The sequence below is a fragment of the Xyrauchen texanus genome, chromosome 32 (assembly GCF_025860055.1).
Source record: "Xyrauchen texanus isolate HMW12.3.18 chromosome 32, RBS_HiC_50CHRs, whole genome shotgun sequence".
Taxonomy (NCBI): domain Eukaryota; kingdom Metazoa; phylum Chordata; class Actinopteri; order Cypriniformes; family Catostomidae; genus Xyrauchen; species Xyrauchen texanus.
The window spans coordinates 10,045,455-10,067,300 of NC_068307.1; the positions used below are offsets into that span (position 1 = coordinate 10,045,455).

A 21,846-nucleotide genomic window follows, 5' to 3' on the forward strand; every position below is an offset into this window, starting at 1 on the left:
AATTCAGTTACTTGTTTAACAACGATGTGGTTGGTAGGCAACTATAAACACTTGTGTTAAAGTTTCTACAACTGCCTCCAAGGTAATAACCTCAGTCAAATCAAACTGAATAATTCACCCTCTGTGTCAGATTTCAGGAAGGTTAACATGGTTCCAAACAGACCTTTTTGCATAAGTCAAATACCCATTTTATTCAGATAAGTGTAGTGAAGTTTGTACCACTCACATATTGTTACTACTCTCTCATGCAACCAGCTAGGGCCGGCCCTGGCCAATTTGCTGCCCTAGGCAAGATTTCACCTGGTGCCCCTGGAATCACAGACAATTCCACCACTGATCATTGTGTTCATACACTCACACAGAAACAAACTGCGCAGCTTTGTCTTGTTTTTCTTTATTTTGAAAATATTTTAGAAACACACACACACACACACACACACACACACACAACTAAATTATAAATATAATTTAAATACATTTATATTATAAGATTATTGCGGGAAAAAAAAATACAGAAACAAAAAGATACACAAAAAAATAAATAACTATACACAAACTGGAATGCAAAATGTAGCAAATGTTCTACAGCCTTACTCTCCTTGCCTTTCTAGCAGCAAAGTCATCTATGATATCATCATAAGACAGCTGTTGGGAGACCACATGATTTATGCTAATGACTGAAAGTCCACTGAGACGTTCTTGAGCCATTGTAGATCTCAGGTAGTTTTTAATCAGTTTCAATCAACCTTTCAGCAGCAGCGACGGTAACAGGTAGAGTGGCAGAGATTCTCAGAGCGACCCACATATTGGGGTAAATTTCCGTCAGCTTCTTCTTGTGCAGGAAAGTCAGGAGCTCAATGTTTGTCATGTTTTTGATGGCAGATGTGGAAAGTTTTGCATTTCCATTACAAGTTCCCTGCCATCAATATCTGGCTGTCCATCATGACTTAAAGCTGTGCTCGGGGTCTGACAGTGCTCTACCAACTCTTCTTTGGACATGTTGGGAAAGTTGAGGAGCACTCCAAATTTAACAACAATAATATCTTAATAAAAACCTAAAGTAATATTGACAAACTATATATCATTTGAAACCTCATGTTTGTTTTCATGCCAAGAGTTCAAAAGATAACACCAATTCAATTTTATGAGGAAAAAAAGGTCTGAAAATGTTTTAAATATAAAGAAAGATATTATGGATTCTCGATTTGTGATGTGGTTGCGAGCTATAACGCACATATGTGCTCTTTTTATGCATTTATTAGAGGTTGAATTCGAATCAAATACTAAATACTACAATTAAACACACAAACAGCAAGAATAATTACATCTGGTATTCATGCACAAAACTGTATTGAGCACTTCTCTAGCATACATACAGTAGTTACATTTTCAAAAAATTAATTTTGAAAGTGTCTGTTTTCCAGTAACAGTTAGATGGTAGCAATGTCCTACTAACTACACATTACTAATTTAGCCAATTCAAATAAAAATACCATAAAATAGTGCTCAAGTTCAACTAACTGTCATGATAAGCTATTTCAAATTAGCAAACGTTACTAGCATCGATCGTCGACGGTCGAACTAACTGCTAACTTATGCATAATGCAACATAGATAAACAGATACATCACATTCATTACCTCTATCTTTCTTCCTCTTCTCTTCTTTTTTTTCTTCCCTGGGCACCAGAGGGCTTCGGTCTTTTTGACATAATGATAATTTATCTGTGAATTCGGCCATCTGTCACAATATCAAACAGGTAATGGATGTCTTTAAGTGCAGCAGGGCGGGGGGGAGATTGATACGTCACTCGGACCGGGGTGGATCGGGAAAGCAATGTAGTTATGTTTTTGTGGGATGATCGCTTTTTATATATATATATATATATATATATATATATATATATATATATATATATATATATATATATATATATATATATATATATATATATATATATATATATATATAAAATAATAAATAAAAATTATATATATATATATATTTTTTATTTATTATTTAATCTGTAGAATTAAAGTTGTATTGTTTAAAAAAAAAAAAACTCCTTTGGACGCTCAGGCGCCCCAAGGGGTGGGCAGCGCCCCTAGCATTTGCCTATTCCGCCTATGCCACGGGCCGGCCCTGCAACCAGCCATGTGTCACCTTTGCAGTAAGCAACAATGGCTCCTTTTTTACACAGTGCCATATAGACATGTACAAATATATTATGTACATATATGTCATACGTCTTTGGATGCTGCATTGTGTCTCGTTGTTCCAACATCTATTTATTTAACATAGGCTGTTATAATGTAGTCTGTTACAATAAGTGCTAAAGAGGGCATAATCAAAATATAATGCATAATATATTGTCATTATGTGAAGACTCGCTGGTCAATGCAATGAAACAATGCTCAGAACGGGTGTCTCTGTTCTTCCTTAAGGTTACCATAATAAGCTTAGTAAGTGTGCACCACTGTTTCTTAGCCATGTATCTGCGAACCATGGTTTCTGTGATGCCATAATCATTGCGTTTGTTAAGTTGAAAATAGTTTTGAAGACTCTGCGTTCTGTGGCATACAGCTGTGCTCTATCTAGATGTTTGAAAGAAAGATTTCGCCGTGTGTGTGTGTGTGTGTGTGTGTGTGTGTGTGTGTGTGTGTGTGTGTGTGTGTGTGCGCACTTCTCCAGAGTGTAGAGCGCCATCTCTGCCCCGGACATATAGACATGCTGCGCTCTATTGGCGTTTGTTGCTGTGATGATTCATGCTTTCTTCCATTAAACTTGGAATTTTAAACATCATACTGGGAAAACTGCAATGGAACGCCACTTTATATTGGACTTACAACTTGTGCAGAAATCTTCAGCTCTGATTTCACTGAGATGCAGGTGTGACCGTGTCGGCACCGTTGGAGATAGACCTTCACTTGTATTAAATAATATACATTAATGAGTCAAAGTTTCTACATTATATGACAATAAAACATGTTTAGCAAATGTGTGCAGAGACAGATGTTCAAAACACAGTGGATTAAACATTATTTTGATTATCATAAACCTGTAGAACAAATGTTAGCATTGCAGCATCGTTTATCAGTGTGGTTGCCATGAGACGTCTCTGTTGACAATCAAGTTTCTGCTGAAAATGACAACTTTTAAAGTAGGTAAAATTGTGCCTACATTATTTGCATGCGCAGAGTGAGATTTGTGAAAGTGTAAGTCAACAGAACGTTTTGTAAATGTGTAAATCAAGTTGCCAGCGTAAGAAACAAATTATATCTATACTTTAATGCGTTACATAAGTGTAATTCATGTGTTGTGAATCTTTAATTTCATATTAACACAAAGTAAAAGTGGTCAGACTTCCTTTTTTTCGTGCATACACTTTTGGCACGGTTTTCACACCTAAACATGGCCAAAAACATTGCAAACCAACAATCAGCATTATGCAAGCAAAGAAAGGGTGTCATGAACAGCAAAATGGATTGACCATGTATAATGACTTGTGTTTGTGGCATAAATATTTTCCAGAAAGAATCCGATATACACTGTTCTGTCTTCCATTTTGTTGCGCTTACACTTTTTTCACGAATTTCTCACTGAAAAGTGAGAAAAGAAGGTGGGTCTACCTGCTTCTAGTAACCAATCAAATGAGGTTTTCCTTGACCTGTTTATTCTGACCTGATTGGTTTAATAACGTGAGTGACAGCTTCTTCATAAGGCTCAGCGTCTTTCTTCTGGGTATCTCTCCTCTCTTAAATATTAAACAGAAATATAATTTCATATCACAATCTTTTATTGTGAGAGTAAAGTTGAGCAGACACCGTTTATTGATATTGATATAAATATGATTCTCAATTGTTTCTTCTTGTTGCTGTTCATTAAATTAATAATATTTTAATTACTTTGTATTATAATTGGCATGGCAAATGGTTGGATGGAACTTGCTGGTATCTTAGAACTACTGTAATTCTAGAAAAGAAAATGATACAAGTAAACTCTGTTTATCTATCTGTTTAGAGAGTTTCAATTTAAATGGATTACTTTATTATTATTTTTTCTAGCATGTGTTCAATGATACCAGCTAATTCATCAAAATGCCTTGCCAATGATAATTAAAAGTAAATTCAATTAAAAGTCACAAGAATACAGACCACATTTACTTTGTGTTAATATGAAATTGCAAATTCACAACACATGAATTACACCTAAGAAAGCATTAAAGTATTGCTAATATTTTTTTTATTACACTTGCAACTTAATTTACACCTTTACAATCCCTTATGTGCGCACGCCATTTATTTTTATGCTTGCAATTTGGTTTACGCTAACACAAATCTTACTCTGAGCATGCACATTTTTCTACCACGCTTGTAACTTCATTTACAATTTTACAAATCTTACACTGTGCTTGCAAATCATTTAGGCACTATTTTACCTTCATACCCCTCTTTGATATGCAGTGTATAGTTGTCAGGTTGTTGTCACTGGATTTCGAATTCAGTGAAAAGTCACGTCCTTCTGTAGCCACACGTAATCATCTATAATTTCACTATAAAATCTGAGAGCAACTGACCCTACCCAAAATGCCCTCTGCATTGCATGGAGGCATTTAACACCAGGGAAATGCCCTTTCAGACAGTGTCCCAAGTTTACAGCTTGTGTGCATAAATTTGAGTCCAATATCTTTCACTAGTGTCGGCTATAAAATTTTGACTTGCTTTATCATGTTTTTGTTCATTAATCCTTCAGTTATGCACAAGTGATAGGACGAAGGTTGCATAAGTTGACAGCTTTTATCCACTTATCCTGTGGCTTGTTTAGGAGGGTGTAATGCAGACAGTGGAGCTCAAATAAAATGTGTTGTTTTAATCTTATATTTTAAGATCTTATACATGTTGTATGTTTATTGTCATTTTTTCTTCACATGTTAGTGACTTTAAATACTTAAATCCTACACTTAATGGCCAAAAGTATGTGCATACCCAACCACCAAATCCAATTATGATTGTTGAACATTTAATTTCAACACCATTGGCATTAAAATGGAGTTGGTCCTCCATTTGCTGCTATAACAGCTACCACAGGCTTTCCACTAGATGTTGGAACATGGCTGCAGAGATTTGCTCCCTTTCATGCACAAGAGGTCAGAGGTCAGGCACTGATGTTGGGCATTGCCGTTCTCATTCAACCCAAAGGTGTTCAGTAGGGTTTAGGTCTGGGATTCCTTCCCAGACTCAATAGACCATTTCATTATGGACCTGGCTTTGTGCACAGAGCTTTAAAATGCTTGAACAGAAAAGGGCCTCCCCAAACTGATCCACAATGTTGTAAGCACTTAATTCTCTAGAATGTGATTGTTTGCCATAGCATTAAGATTTGTCTTGACTTAAATTGAGGGATTTGGAATAAAACGGGGTTGTCCACATACTTTTGGCCATGTAGTGTAATTTCTTTTCATCGCAGTACATCAATGACGCATATTGTCAAATGTCAGTTTGTGTAGTGAAGCACTCACACTGTTAAACACGGTCTGGCTTTGAAGTAAAAGAATGAGGCTAGTCCGGTCAGACATCACCCCCAGTCTTAACCTACATCAGCAGGTGTCTGTGTGATTGAATGAACTCCTGGAGGGTCACCCCATACATGCTTAGATTTAAACCCTACAGTTACATAAGTATCTGCGTCTGTAGTTCTTTTCTAAGATTTAACTTGCTGTGCCTGAAGGCTTTTGTGTAATAGTGACAGAAAAACACTGTACTTCCCTTGGAAGAGCAAGTCATGAGACAAGTCATTGCTCAATGAAAACATGGTCAATGTTTTATTCTACATTAATTGCATTCTTATATATATATATATTTCTAAATTCTATTTTTAACTATTTTTTTTTTATAACAAAATCATGTGTCTTCTATTTCACAGTGGTTGAGCATTGTGCAGATCCTGCTAATAAGGCCTTATTGTCTCATAATCTGACCTCTTCATGTTTTAAGGTGCAGACCCACCTTGAGAATCCCACGGACTACCACATCCGACAGTCTCAGCGGCAGCAAGTCAAGGAATATCTGTCCACTACCTTTGCCTCCAAGCAGACTGTACATGCCATAGCAAGCTTGGCTCAGCCTTCTCCACCCACAATGGCCCAGGGTCAGACAGGAGCTGCCCCACCACCCCTTCATTCTCCATGCATGCGCACAGAGCAGCTCATGAACTCTGCTGGGAACAGCGCCCCCAACAGTCCCATGGCCATGCTAAACATCGGCTCCAGCCACGAGAATGAGGTATACATTTTATGTTTCGTAGCATTTAAGCAATAGTTTACCAGCGATTAAAACTCTGTCATAATTTACAAACCGTCTTGTTGTTCAAAAACCCATATGACTTTCTTTCTTTTGCGAAAGGCTCACTTTAAAGCTTTAAAAGCACCCAAACGTATCATAAAAGAAGTCCATCATATACCAAGTGAACATGCAAGCCACTGTGCATGAGTTTCTCTTAAATCCCAAAATCGGCAAAAAAAACAAAAACATTTAATTCTTATCATTCATGGCACAAATAAGATAAAGCCATTCGAGTTAACAATGTGTTAAAGAGACAGTACCAGATTTAGGACATTTACCATATTAATATAAATACTTGAAAATAGTTCAAATTACACAATTAAACTATAAACACGTAGCAAAAAATGATATATAAAATATAATATCTTATTAATTGATTGAATAAATGGGTTTGTTGATTTTTAAAAAGCTAAAATATGACCAAAATGCTCAAAAACTCATTTAAACTAATAAAAACATTTATATTTTCATTATGTATCTAGTTAGAAGGTCCCTTGTATAATTAACCGCAGTAGTTGAGAAATAATTTCTTTCATATGTAAGCAAAAGGTACATTCTAACTTAAATATACCCATATGAATCAATACCGAAATCGGAATTGAATCGAATCGAGAGGAAATCGGGTAATCTGTAGCAGTACCCAGCCCTTAGTGATAAGCCAGTGCAATTAAAATATACACTTTCACTCAGATATTCACATACATTTTAACCAAAAGTCTTGATGGTTTGGTGGAACATTCTTGTGAATGTCTTTACATGCTTTAAATGAACACTTTTCCAAAAACATATCTTCCCATTACAGCACAACATTGTGATTCATTTTGGTATCACAACATGTTTATTTTACAGTTTTCACTCTATTACAGTTACATATTTAGCACCATAGTTTGCTGTTCTTTCATTTCACTGAAATCTGAAGTTCATCAAATGACGTGTTCTTGCTCATCTCTGAGTACACCATTCCCTTTTTTATTTTCTCAATTTCTCACCTCCGGTGTTGTTGGTGTTATTTGCCTAGGTGCACACAAAGTTCAGGGTGTTAACTAACTTAACTCCTTTGTCATTGGAGTTTAAGTGGCCAGTTATGGCCATAGAGGTATAATTACAGATTAAAGAGTGACAGGGAACCCACAGGATGGCCCTTTGGAACTGAGCAGACTTTGGTCCTTCATTCATTCTTGTGCTCTCTCTACCACCAAATCCTATGGAAGGATGAAGTGAATGTGTGCTTGTGGGATAATGTCCATAGGGCTATTGAGTGGAATGCATCTTTCTTCAGTAATTTCTAGTCATTTTATACTATTCTAGACAATTTATAAAGATTATTATTAAAGATTAAACATTTATAAAGATATTATTTGAATGGAAAATGTACAGAAAATGTACTTTGTAAAATGCAAACGTTCCAAGTTTCTAGATCATGTGATTTAAAACAAGTAAGTTATCCTTATGTGTTTGTTTTTGGGTAGATGGATGAGGTTATTGATGACATCATCAGCCTGCAGTCAAGTTATGATGACATCCAGGCTTATATTGACCCCGTGGTGCAGATGCCAAACACAGTAAGTAAAAGTCTCGCTCAGTTTAGGCTTTCTAGTCTGTGACATTGCTGCCTATGGCTAATGTAAAAAGTTGAATCCCAGAAGGTACAGTAAGTGGAAAATTGAGTGAATAATTCTTGTTTATGATGCACAGACCTCATCTTATTGCCGCTGAATAGGTCTATTTTGGAAACCCCGCAACCTCTTACTTTGACAATGGAGGAATTATGCTCTTTTTTTTATGAGGGTTACAGGGATGAAAAGCATCTTTGTTGTGATCACCAAAAGTCAAGTCTAATTATATCAAAGCACCATCTCGGTAAAATGATGCAAGTGTTTTGCTCCCATCTAACCTCAAAACAACTTAATTTCTGAGAGAACTTTGCCTGTGGATGTTTTTCTTGCTTTTTGCATATCTGATTTAATAAATAACCAATATTAAGCCAATTCCAGCTTCCTACAGCCTGCCTGGGGGGAAATGTTTGAAATATTTTCAAGTGTTTAATTGACTGTTTTTTTGACCTGATTCACTAAAGGCCTTGCAAACAGAGCAGACATTGCGTTCAGAATCCGGAAAGTGGTCACACTGTGCTTTTTATTTAAAGTAACTGCACAACATTAACAATTAAGTCACACTCAGTTAGAGTTCAACTTGTTTACAAGGCATTTTGTAAAGGTAGGGAAGCAGGAGAGGGGGGAGGTTTTGGAGAGAGAGAGAAGACTAGGTAGGGGAAGCTGAAAGTCCAGATAGGGGAAAGTTCAGTGTTTAGTGTTTAGGAGAAAGTAAAATCGAGATGATCCTGGTGTGGCTCGGGTTAGTCTCTCTGGAGCGGTCGAAGAAGAGAAGGGGGAGAACAGCAAGTGTGTGCAACCATGAGAGATTCAGAGGCCAGTTTGAAAGATACAAATAAAACGTATGCCATCATGGAGGTTCTCGATGGGGAGAAGATTCAGCTGGTAAGGCAGTAGAAAACTGTCTTTTACCCATCACTCTCATTTCTCCAAACCGGGCTTGGGTATGAAACTGGCAGGTGGGGTTGTTGATTTCATAGACTTGCCTCTACGAAATGTACTGTGTTTTCCTGGAAGCTAAAGAGAATGGAAATAAGAACAAATGCCTTGGGCACTTTAAAGTCACCGGTAACCTTGTCAAACAGCCATGCACCCTGTTGCTCATAGCCTGTTGTGCTTATGTGTATTTGTTAATGGTTCGTTGTTTATAGCTGTTGTTTAGGTGGAGTACAATTCTAAGCTGCAGTGTATACAACATAGCGTGTCCTTTTTATAGAGTATTGAGTGAATGTGTAGAGTGATTGACTTTGCTATTGATCAGTGTCTTGTTAGGGATATGTTTCCTATTGTGATTATTGATCTTTGGTTCTAGCTGCTCTGTGGGGGTTTCAGCCTGTTTGAATGGACTTGGTCTTCTGCATGTTGTGTGTAAGGAGGGGAGGAATCCTTTTACCCATAACAAAGTGCTAATGCTTGTTTTGGTTTGGAGATATGTTGAGGCATCTTCTGTTACCAGAAACACCTTTAGTTTCTTGTCTTAGGGTTGAATGAAGGCTGATTGCATTGATAGAGCGATAAATCAGTATATATTTAGCCATTTTGAGATTATCGGTATCAGCCAATAACCATGCGCAATTAGCCAATTAACAGAAGCGTCCCTTCTGTAAGTCTACAAAAGGCCTTTATAATTGTTACGATAGGGTACGCTTTAGTTTAGACACCACACTCCCATATTACACATCCCTTAAACTGGGGTGCAGGTTGGAGCACAGTTTGTATTTCCAAGTATTCTTTGTGAAATTAGTAAAAATGACAATTTAAACAATGTTATTGCTCAAATAATACATGAGTTTTGACAGAACAGTTCATGTTAGTGCTTTTATAAAATTATATGCTTCACATTTTTGCCTTTAAACCCTACAAATTTTGGCCCAACCACTTGTTAACAAGTTATACTTACATAGTATCTTGCTGTTTTTCCCTACGGATCCTTCCTATATGCTAAGATTTTCCTTGGTGAATGAAACTGTTATGCTTGTCTACAGAATGATTAAAGGCCTAATCCTGGTGGCTTTATAATACAGGCTTTGAAAAAGGCAAAGCATTGGAGCTGTACGTGACAATCAGACTTTATGTAAAGTTCTCAATTTAGAGTTGATGTGAATGAAGAGAATCACCCTCCTTGCTCAATATTTAGAGAGGAATTTAGTAAGAATCAATCATTCTTGCTGAAAGCTATGCACTTTAAGTGCCAGATTCACACAGAAATTATGCAAATTAGGCCAGTGCACAAATCTGTGCAGAATGCAGTTTGCACGGCGGAGGACTTAGCACACTTTTGTGGGACTGTACAGCATCACTCCACTACTGTGATCCAGACAACTGAATCAACACTTTAACATGCTGAATGGGCGCTTGACTACACTGCTCATCTGTATTTATTCCGGGTTATAATGCTTTTATCCATAATATGATCATCAATTGATGGAATACTGCTGCCATGATCACTAGAAAATGTACTTTTATATTTTTTCAATCGCAGAGTTTGCACTGAAAAGAATGACAAATACTTAAATACTCAAAACGCAGTGCTCTTTCAGAGATTAGCACCTGGTAAAACTGGATTGAAGGTGATAACTGAATAAGACGAAGGTTTTTGCGCTGGCATACCGAACATTAAATGTGGCATAACTGTTTAGTGAATTCACCCCTTAGTGTGTAAAACTGTTTTTTAGAAGGGCATTAGAGGTTTTAAAGGTCAGGAGAGACACAGGGGTGAAGAGGTGGGGTTTAGACAAAACTCCTAATGAGACTGCAGCACAGACTGCCTCTGACCCTGTTGGACATGTCTCTGCTTTGATCACTTCTATAGTACTCTTTGATCAGTGATTAAAAGCCTCTCAGGATGAAATTCTTAGCATCAAATGGGGGTCAAACACCTTCTGTTGGTCGCATTGTGCATACACATATTTGGAATCGTTGTCTTAGCTTATCAGGATGCAGCATTCGAGAGCTTGTATGGAGTGAGTTCACACCCTCCCTCATCCTACTCGTTCTCTTAGTTTATCTTAGCATTTGAAATCCTCAATGAACGGTTTCTGTTTTCTGTGTATATATCGCTGCAGTATGCTTTGTAGAATGAAAATAAATAGAACAAAAAGGTGTAACGAGCTTGCTGCTTACGATGTCCCTCTCCGCCACTGTCTTTGTCGGCACCGGGCTGGCTTTTTACTGTTGATTTGTGTTTGTTTGGCATTGTGCTTCACAGTAGCGTTCGTGATAAGGTATCTGAGGTTTCTGTTACCTGATTTTATCTGTCACAGCTCATTAGAAGCCCAGGACTGCCTTGCTCACAATTATACTGCAACACTGAGATGGAATATAACATACAGCTGGTGTAAAGCAATAAAGAGGCCGATAAGAAAGAACAGTGAATCATTGTCAATCAATTCTCTCACTCCAGGAGCAATAGCCAAGTGTGATATTTTCTTGCATTTTATCCATATGTTATCTCTAGCATTTATGGCTTTGCTCTAAAGATAAGCTGAGTGTTTATTGGGCTTCCAGTGATTGTGATAATTTACCAGGGTTACGCAGAACATGGCTTCGTAAAAATGCCTTTTAGGACAAACAAGCTGAATCTTCTCATGCAAGGACAGTAAAGCTTGCTCTCTCAAATATAGTTGCTAATCAAGCGCTGTAGCCCTCAAATATAGGATGAAATTCATCAAATGCTTGCAAGAATTTTAAAATAGTTGTAAATTAACTGTGCTCTTGATTTGAAAGTTTAATTGTTTGCTATTGTTTCTCATAAGTAGTATGATTTACTTGAGGGACATACTTAGATACTTAGAAGTGTCTTATCTTTAAATGCTGCTGTAGCCTTTCAACTCACTATGCATTATGTTTCTCTTTGTGCACTGTAGCTCCCGCTGTCTAGCAGCCACTTGGATGTGTACACAGGGCCAGGTATGACTGGACAAGCGATCGCCATGACCAGCAACTCCTGCCCTGCCAACCTAGCCATTAAGAGAGAGATGTCAGGTACAGCCAATCTCATCTGTACCATACCAAACATATACACTACTGTACACAGACACAGATGTTAGAAATCACAAACTGGCATATTGTTACAGGGTTTTCACTGTGGTGGAAAACCTAAAATAGGAATTTCCACACCAGTAACATTCATGAAAATTAGGTACATAAGTCATGGACATTTCTATATTGAATATAATTGTTTTCAAGGTATGCTATGCTCTGACAAAAAAATTTTGTATTTCAAGTGACAAAAAAAAAATCATTGAAATTCATTGGTCAAAATGCAACCTAAAGTTATGTATAGGAGCTTACACCCTTTCAGACATTTTTCAGTTAAGTTGTCATCCTTTAAATCCAGGGTTTTCAGTCAGTGGTCCCTGAAGTCACACTAAGCGGTTTGTGGAGAAGATTTATAAAGCATAGAATTTTATGCCATTTTAAACTATTAACTAATCGCTTACATTCTAACTAATGATCTGTTTAAGGAATATTCCAGGTTCAACACAGGATAAGCTCAATCAACAGCATTTATGGTCATAATGATGCTTACCACAAAGTTCATTTCAATTTGCCCGTCCTTTTCTTTAAAAAAAGCCCAAATCAGGATTACAGTGAGACACTTACAATGGAAGTGAATGGGGCCAGTCTGTAAACGTAACCAATATGCGTGTTGACATTATTTTAGTGTGATAAAATTGCTTACTAACCTTTTCTGTATAAAGTTATATCCAATTTTACAACTTTAGAACCATGACAATGTAATGTTGTACACCCTAAAACCCTAAAGCAACAATTAAAAAAATTATAATAATATTTAATTATAATTTTAAGTAATCGTATAGTATGAAGGAAAGTTTATGCTTTCTAATAATATAATTATTGTGTTTCCACTCCAAATAATTGTTGAAATGTAATAATTTAAATACTGGGTGATGTAATCATTTAAACGCTTTTCATTTTACAAACAAACTAAAACAAAATGTGTATCTGGAACAAAGTGACTTAAAGTATGGAGTAGGTCACATATAATGTAATGTTAGTAAATGTTGTTAATTGGGCTAGGTCTGTTAAGGTTGAAAACCATGCAAAGCATAATTCCATAACATCTTTAACTTATAATAAATCTTATAATTTCTTGAAATACTAACCTAAAATAAATAACATCCAATATAAAACAATTAGCGTAAAGAACACTGCTTCAAAACGAGTATTTGGGAAAAAAAATTCCCAAAAGTATTTTGGGGTATTTATTGTCATCATTCAGACAGCATTTGTATGCATAGCAAGCAAAACATGTTTGTCATCATACTTGATGAACAGTGTTGCATTATGTTTTTACCCAGATGCAGAAGTCCGTGCTGTAGTTAAGGAGAGACAGAAGAAAGACAACCACAATCTGAGTGAGTATGCACTACTTTTCCCTCATTTCACTCAGTTTACAATCCTTCACAGTTTAAAGTACACTAGCTCTGCCTTTGCACTGCCATTGACACCCCCTGTCACCACCATCCCTGGGTAAATTCAGCTGACAGCGCACTACACTTTGGTGTATCTTTAACTCGGGCAGATCCTGCTGCCTTGGCATTAAAATGTAATTGCCTGTGACAATTTGCAGGTATTGGAACTGTACAATAAGACAGAGCAATTCTGCAAAATTTGCTAAGCTTGGTCCTTTCCCAAGTACATCAGTATAAGATGGTATATAGTGCCATAACTTTTGCATTATAAATGCTTTGCTAGGAATGCAGCAATTATTGCGTGAGAGCATGCAGTAGTACGTGTAGTATTGTCCAGAACCAGTCACCTCATTAAGCAACCCTCATTAAGAAAAGTTTTAGCCAGAAGACAAATTTTAACAAGTCCCTTTATAATGCCCAAATGAAAGCCAAGGTCGGCCTTAATGAATAGGTTACCATGCTGTAGAATAGTCAGTCTGTAATGTAACATTTAATATAATTCATAATATTCTATTCGATGCTAGTTATGAGTTTAGAATGTATTTAATGGCTCTTGAACAGTATTACTCTTGAATATGCAGATAATATAAAGCATTAATACTACTACCTTAATCATTACTATTGCAATACTAACAAACTCTCTACTTTTTCCTCTAGTTGAAAGGAGGAGAAGATTTAACATTAATGATCGAATTAAGGAGCTAGGCACCATGATCCCCAAAGCCAATGACTTGTAAGTTTGTATCCATTTGAACACTTGGATTTAAATGATAGTAATTTAATCCAGACCAGATGTTAACTTTACTAGACATTTCTTCCAACTATATGGAGGTGCAAGTTTTTTGTTTGTTTGTTTTTTCCATTAATAAGCACTTGACCCTCTGGAATGTGTTCAGGGATGTGCGCTGGAATAAAGGCACTATATTGAGGGCCTCTGTGGATTATATTAAACGCATGCAGAAGGACATCCACAGAACCAGAGAGGTGGAGAATAACTTCAGGAGGATGGAGATGGCCAACAAACAGCTGTGGCTCCGCATTCAGGTGATGAACATTCATTTACACAATACATACTGTAAAAAGTGACAGAGTTATAAATAGCAGATATTGCGGACAATAAAATGCATTTTATCTATGGCATTACTGCTACATTTAGCAGTACACTGTAGCTAGCATCACTCTGGCATCAACGGGGCATTTGTGATTTAGCAGGAGCATGAACTGGATCTGCTCATATCTTGTGTTAGCATGTGCGGTGGTAAATGGACTGTACGGTTAACAACTATTTGCTAGATTTGCCAAAGTTCATGGCAAACGTGTGAAAATTATTTTCAAGAGTTTGGTCTGAAGCAGTCTAGTTCAATTAACGACACTCTAATATCTGACGAATTGTGGTTGGCTGTTGTATATGCCGATCAGAATGTTTCTGTCTAATAAAGCGAAACAGTGCCAGACCGCTTTTTCCAAATAGGTATAGCTGCAGCCTGGAGATTCCCAAATTGGGGCCAGAACTCCAAAATATGCAGCCAAAAGTTTGAAATAATGTACATATTTTGCTGTTTCGGAAGGAAATTTGTACTTTAATTCACCAAAGTGGCAATCAGCTGATCACAAAGTATAGTCAGGACATTACTGATGTAAAAAACAGTACCATCACTATTTGAAAAAAGTCATTTTTGATCAAATCTAGACAGACCCCATTTCCAGCAGCCATCACTCTAACACCTTATCCTTTAGTAATCATGCTAAATTGTTAATTTGGTACTTGAAAATAACTTGCCATTATATGAAACACATTTGAAAGCTATTTGGTTTGTTAAATGAAGCTTAACATTGTCTTTGTGTTTGTTTTTGAGTTGTCACAGTATGCAATAGACTAGCATGTCTTACGGTCAATATTACGTCAAAAATGGCAAAAGAGAAACTGCTTTCTCTAAAAACTTGTCAGTCAATCATTGTTTTGAGGAATGAAGGCTATAAAATGCTTGAAATTGCCAAATTAAGTTAAGGTTTCAGTAAAGATTTCATACAAAGATGTACACTACAGTCTTCAAAGACAAAGGACAACTAAACAAGTTGTGAGAAATAGACGCCTCACGTGTCCTCAACTGACAGCTTCATTGAATTCTACCCGCTCAACACCAGTTTCATGTACAACAGTAAAGAGAAGACTCAGGTGTGCAGGCCTTACTGGAAGAATTGAATTTTTTTTTATTTATTTTTTTTTTATCAATTTTCTCCAAATTTGGAATGCCCAATTCCTATTACTTAGTAGGTCCTCGTAGTGGCACGGTTACTCACCTCAATCTGGGTGGTCTCAGTCGAATCCACTTCTGAGACAGCCAATCTGCACATTTTCTCACGTGGCTCATTGTGCATGACACCGCGGAGACTCTGCATGTGGATGCTCATGCTAACTTCCACGATCCATGCACAACTTACCACGCACCCCATTTAGAGCGAGAACCACTTAATCGTGACCACAAGGAGGTTACCCCATGTGACTCTACCCTCCCTAGCAACCGGGCCAATTTGGTTGCTTAGGAGACCTGGCTGGATTCACTCAGCACACCCTGGATTCGAACTCACAATTCCAGGGGTAGTAGTCAGTGTCAGTACTTGCTGAGCTTCCCAGTCCCCCCTAGAATAAGCCACTTTTGAAACAGAAAAACTAAAAGAAAAGGTTAGAGTGGGCAAAGAAACACAGACATTGGACAAAAGATAATTTGGAAAATAGTGTTGTTTTTTTTATTTCAAACATTTAAGCATATGCCTTCAGATCTAAATATTTTTAAGATCATGATAAACATTTCAGTCAAGTGTTTCAAAACATTTGACCGGTAGTGTGTATATGTGTATGTGTATATGTATATATATATTTATTTATTATAATTTTTTTGTTACTTTTTAGTTTAGGATATTTTTTAAGCGCTATGTTGTATATATTTGTCATCATTAATCCTAATAACTTTGTAAACTTATCTCATTAACCTAATAAACTTATCTCATTATGATTGTGGTGCTTGTTCATTCTTCAGGAGCTTGAGACGCAAGCCCAGATACATGGCCTTCCCAACAGCTCTCCATCTGGCTTAATCAACGTCGAGGTGCTAAACCCCTTCCTCAAGCAGGACAACAGCCCAGAGGAGAACCACCTCCCACATCAACCCCACCTTCCTCCTCACTACCCACAGCACCAGGGTCAGCCGCAGACCCAACCCCACCCTCAGCTCCACCAGCACCAGCACCAGCACCTCCACCCACAGCCCCCGCTGCAGTATCCGGCAGTGGGCAGCTCTCAGCACTTTGACTATGCCCAGTCACTGGACTTGTGTGACATGGGCATTTCAGGATATCAGGATGGGATGGGGAGCATGGGAGATCTCATCTCGTTTGGTGGAGGTGTCGCACCGATGGGAAAGAAGAGCGAGCTGGGCTTCTTACTGATGGACGAGGCCCTGTCGCCTTTGGGTGTTGACCCACTGCTGTCTGCCATATCCCCCGAGGCGTCTGTTGACAGCAGCCGCCGTAGCAGCTTCAGCATTGAAGACTCAGACATACTGTGACCCGGCCAGCCTTGGGTGTCACTGCACCATATGCATATGACATGACATACACACATATTATCACACAGTTAACAAGTCAAGGTACAATGCAGTTGCACCCTGCTATCTGCAGTACAGTTTAGGTACTTCCTTTAGAGTCTGACACCCAAATCGAGATCCATGCTTTTCATACAAAAACACTTTTCACTCAACGCAATAATATGCACATACTGATTTATATTTACATGCAAAAACAGACTAGCTGAACAAACAGAGAACTGATATGCTTGAATACTGTCACCCAAAATTTGTTTAAATAGTATAAAAGTGGACACAGGCACCATTTAACTACATGTACCCCTTCAAATCTTTCAATTTGGCAACACCCAAAAAATAGCATTCAAACTTTTTAAATGTGCATTATCATGCATATTCAGACCACACACTCACATTCTCTATCGGTAGAAATATTTTACTATTAACACACGGTATATCAGCTTTTTCCCCACATGTGAGACTGTCAAACACCCTTAAAGGGGTAGTTCACCCAAAAATGAAAATTATCTCATCACTTGCCCTCATGCCATCCCAGATGTGTATGACTTTCTTTCTTTTGCTGAACACAAACAAAGATTTTTAGAAGAATAGCTCAGCTCTGTAGGTCCATACAACGCAAGTGAAGCTCCAAAAAGCACATAAAGGCAACATAAAAGTAATCCATATGACTCCAGTGGTTAAACCTATATCTTCAGAAGCGACATGATAGGTGTGGGTGTGAAACACTCTTACTGTAAATCTCCACTTTCACATTCCTCTTTGTTTTTGTCGATTCGCATTCTTTGTGCACATCGCCACCTACTGGACAGGGAGGAGAATTGGTAAAAAGGACTTGAATATTGATCTGTTTCTCACCCACACCTATCATTACACTTCTGAAGATATAGATTTAACCACTGGAGAATTGTCATTTTAGGGTGAACTATTCTTCAATATTCTCCTGAATCCAGAAATGAGCTAATTATTGGAGCCTTTTTTTTTCCACTTGAATTAAACAGCCACATTTGAGCTCTTAGACAGACAGACAGACAGACAGGAAGCCTGCTGTATCAGAGAGAATAAAGCAAAGGCAGCTAATCCTCAAATGCAGGAAGGACAGGGTTCCCACAATCATGGAAAACTTGAAAATGTTTCCGGTTCTCGAAGTCACGGAAATTTAAAATATTGATTTGGCTATAAGTATATTAAAATGTGTTTGCCAGCAATAGTGATGGCTGATTTATGAGCGAATCTTTATTTTGAGTTTGAACTTTAAATGAGTTTAAAACATCCTTATCCAGTAATCACAAATGACTGGAGAGGACATAGAAATTAATTGGTTAAAAAGTGTGGGAACCCTGGAACGGTAATTTAATGTTCACAAAGGAAAGAAGAACAGCTACTCAAATGAGTCCTACAGCAAAAAAAAAAAAAAATGCCAAATCTTGTAATGATAGTATTTTTTATTTTATTTAATTTTTTTATAAACAGGCCATTGTCATACTCTGGTATGAATCTCCACCAGCTTGGAGAGACTTTGAAAAAAGCTATAAAAAGAAATCTGCCATAGTGCCTTAGACTATTTTAAAATTAGTTTTATGTAGCTGCTGTTGTCTGTTGTGCAGATCAGGTGCTAGTGTGACAGTACAGTCAGTGGACAGTGCAGCAGAATGCAAAATAAATTAGCCAGTTAGTCTCCTAGGTGTCTTAAGGCCAAGGTCAGATTCTTCAAGAAGCAAATGGTCAAATGCACTCTCGTGTTGGCATGCATTAACATTGAGCCAACAACTGTGAGTGCCATTTGCCAAGCTGAAATTATAAAGCCCAAGGTGCCTTTCAGGAAAACTGGATCAACGTGATATTTGATCCAGCTTTTGAGATGTACAGTATTGAAAAGGATGTGGAATATGTAGAAAAGGTACATGTGTTCATATAGGTTATCTTTTTTTATTGGTCCTTTTAACTTCCCAAAGTACTGGAAAAACCAATTATAATTTTATTGACATTATAAAGATTTTATGAAGCCCCCCCAATGTTTTATAAGCCACTTAAATGTATTTTACCTGTCCTTTTTTCTTTCTTCTAAAAAATATTTCACTGCCGAGCCATTGAAATACAGTATAAAATATTTCATCTGCCATTCTATTATACAAATGGCAAGTGCAGAGCCATATTATATATATTTTTTCCTTTCTTTGTACAAAATCGTTAAAACACATTAGGCTATTAATAGATTTAAAGAACATGTATAAAGTTGTTTTTATATTGATTTTGATTTCTTCTCTTTTTCTTTTTTTTAAGAAAAAGAGCTATTTGAGGACAAGTGATACTGTTGAGTATTGATTCGTTGTTTTCATTAAATTTGAATTAAACTGAGAATGTGAATTTTACGTATTGTACAGTTTAGTAGGTTAAACTCAAGGTGACATATAGTCTGCCTTTGTTGAGCACGAGCTTTTATTGAACCCATGTGCTGTTCTCAAAAACAAGATCCAAATGAAGAATTATACACTTCCAGTGTCTTATTAACCAGCTCTTTCTGTTTTACTGTTTTAGTTTTTTAAATAAGTGCCATCAGCATCGGTGATATTTTACGCATTAATATTATCACAGGTGCATTATGGAACATACATTGAACCAAGTTAGAAACAACCAACACTCTTGTCGAGTCTTGTTGGTTACTTCTATGCAAATCTTTGACTTGGTTTTGTTAGAATAGTCATAGCAAAAATAAAAAGAGAAAAAAGGGCATTTTGGATAGTATTGCGGGAGGTGGCTTCTCATTTTGCTTGTGTGACAGTTTTGTATTTAGCCATGCACCAGGAATGAGAAGGTTTGCCATTAAGACTGAAGATAAATCACTTGAAGTAAAGAGTATGCTTTGGTAAAATATCTTGATGATAAAAAAGAAAAAACTTTTTCATTATACAGCATGCTGAAAGACAATACAAGCAGAATGTGACTCAAGTTTTTACCCAAACCCTCTGAAGGCCTTGAGAATGTTTCAGTACTGTGTCATGTCTATGGGATTTTCACTTTCAAAAATCTCTGGAATTAAGTGACACCTCATTAAATGTATTTAAGTTGATGGGAAAATGGCTGGCTTGTGTGTTTTTTGTGTTGTCAAGGCGTTTCATGGTGGTGAGGATGTGTCTCAGCAGTGCCGATAGAGGGCGCTCTACATTGTATTACAAGCAGATGGAATTACCTTGTTAAAAAAGTGGATTTTCCAGTGTTATGGTGAAATGAAAACTAAATAAAACACCGACATATACAACTAGCGTAAACAGAATTAAAGATATGTTCATGACTGCAAAACTCGTGTAAAATTTGAAACCTTTACACATAGCCCAAGGGTTAGGGTTAGATTTTGTTACGGTTAGGGCTCAAGTACTAAAACTAAAATAAAAAGGAATTGAAGGAGACTGATAAACTGAACTGAATCAAATTTAAACTAACAGTCATAGGAAAAGTTAAAAATAAAATATAAATAAATCCAAATTAAAAACTCCAAACTATAATGCTGCTTTGTTTGGAATGGAATACTTACCGTATAAATACTGTATATAATATATGCTGCCTGCTATGTTTTTAAATATTATGTTCAACAGAACACGTTATATAATGCAACAATTAATGTCTCAAACAGTAGTATGTAACATCTGTAATATGACCTCATTATGTTTGCATGTGGCATCCACTCAAAAAGAAAGAAAAATAAAATAATATGGTTATTTTGTATTTTTAATCAATTTCTGTGTAAAAATGTGTTTTGGAAGTACAATCAAATAATATGTTAAGAAAGAAAATGCCCTTTGATATTATTTACGGTTCATTCATCACACTGGAATTTAAAGGTCAAGTGTTGAGCACAGTATGCTCTGTTGTTTACAGCTAATTTTAGCAAATTTAGTAGGTCAACCCGGGTAATTCATGCACATAGAAAGTTAACACTGTGCACAGTATACATATATTACACATATACTGTATATACTTACAGTACTGTGCAAAAGTCTTAGGCACTTAAGATGTTTCACAAAAGCTTTTGTCTTAAGATGGTTATTTATATCTTCAGCTTAAGTGTGTCAATAGGAAATATAAATGTTAGAATCACAAACATTACTTTTGCAAATATAATAGATGAGAATAGAAGAACAGGGTGCTCTGCAACAGATGTCATGACCCCACAGAGCTCCCCTCTGAACATCGTGTCAGTCTGAGATTACATAAATAGACAGAAGCATTTGAGACAACCTAAATAGATAGAAGAACTCTGGGGAATTATCCATGAAGCTTGGAACATCCTATATGCCAACAACCAAGAAAAACTGTGTATATAGCTACTAAATACAGTAGACATAGTAAGAGTAGGATGGTAGTATGCTATTCCAAACATAGCATAATTATTTACAGTAGATTTAAGTACACTTAAAACATGTATTTATCTAAGTAATAATTCAAATATGGTCATTTTAAAACATGTCTGTAGAGAGGAACAGCGAACAAAGATATGGGAAGAAATACAAATATACCCTGGAAAACATGTTTGAGGTTTAATAAAAAAACCGGTTATAAGAGCAAAATATTAGAGGAAGTGGTTATTCATAAGAGATTAACTGACCTCTGTTTCTTGCTTTATTAAAAATATCTCTCTCTCTCTCTCACACACACACACACACACACACACACTTAATGTCTTATTCCTTATTATATAAATGACACAATTACATGTCTCTCAACAGCAGCTTGATGACTCAAGCACCATACTCATTTGGTTTGTCAGAAATTATGATTTTCTTAAAGGTATAAAACAATTATTTTTGGGCATGTACTCTCATTGCTTAATTCAAGCATCAATCATGAGTAATCTGCCA

General features: G+C 36.7%; 1 protein-coding gene across 1 annotated transcript in view; it reads left to right on the top strand.

Moving 5' to 3' along the window:
- Positions 1 to 20,288, top strand: part of tfeb (transcription factor EB) — a 54,008-nt gene extending 33,720 nt beyond the window's left edge. Inside the window, exons 4-10 of the mRNA XM_052101762.1 lie at positions 5,993 to 6,280; positions 7,810 to 7,902; positions 11,820 to 11,937; positions 13,278 to 13,334; positions 14,049 to 14,124; positions 14,288 to 14,435; positions 16,430 to 20,288. Coding sequence (XP_051957722.1) covers positions 5,993 to 6,280; positions 7,810 to 7,902; positions 11,820 to 11,937; positions 13,278 to 13,334; positions 14,049 to 14,124; positions 14,288 to 14,435; positions 16,430 to 16,957 — 1,308 coding nt within the window. The 3' untranslated portion in view covers positions 16,958 to 20,288. The remainder of the gene's footprint in view (positions 1 to 5,992; positions 6,281 to 7,809; positions 7,903 to 11,819; positions 11,938 to 13,277; positions 13,335 to 14,048; positions 14,125 to 14,287; positions 14,436 to 16,429) is intronic.
- The last annotated feature ends 1,558 nt before the right edge of the window (positions 20,289 to 21,846 follow it).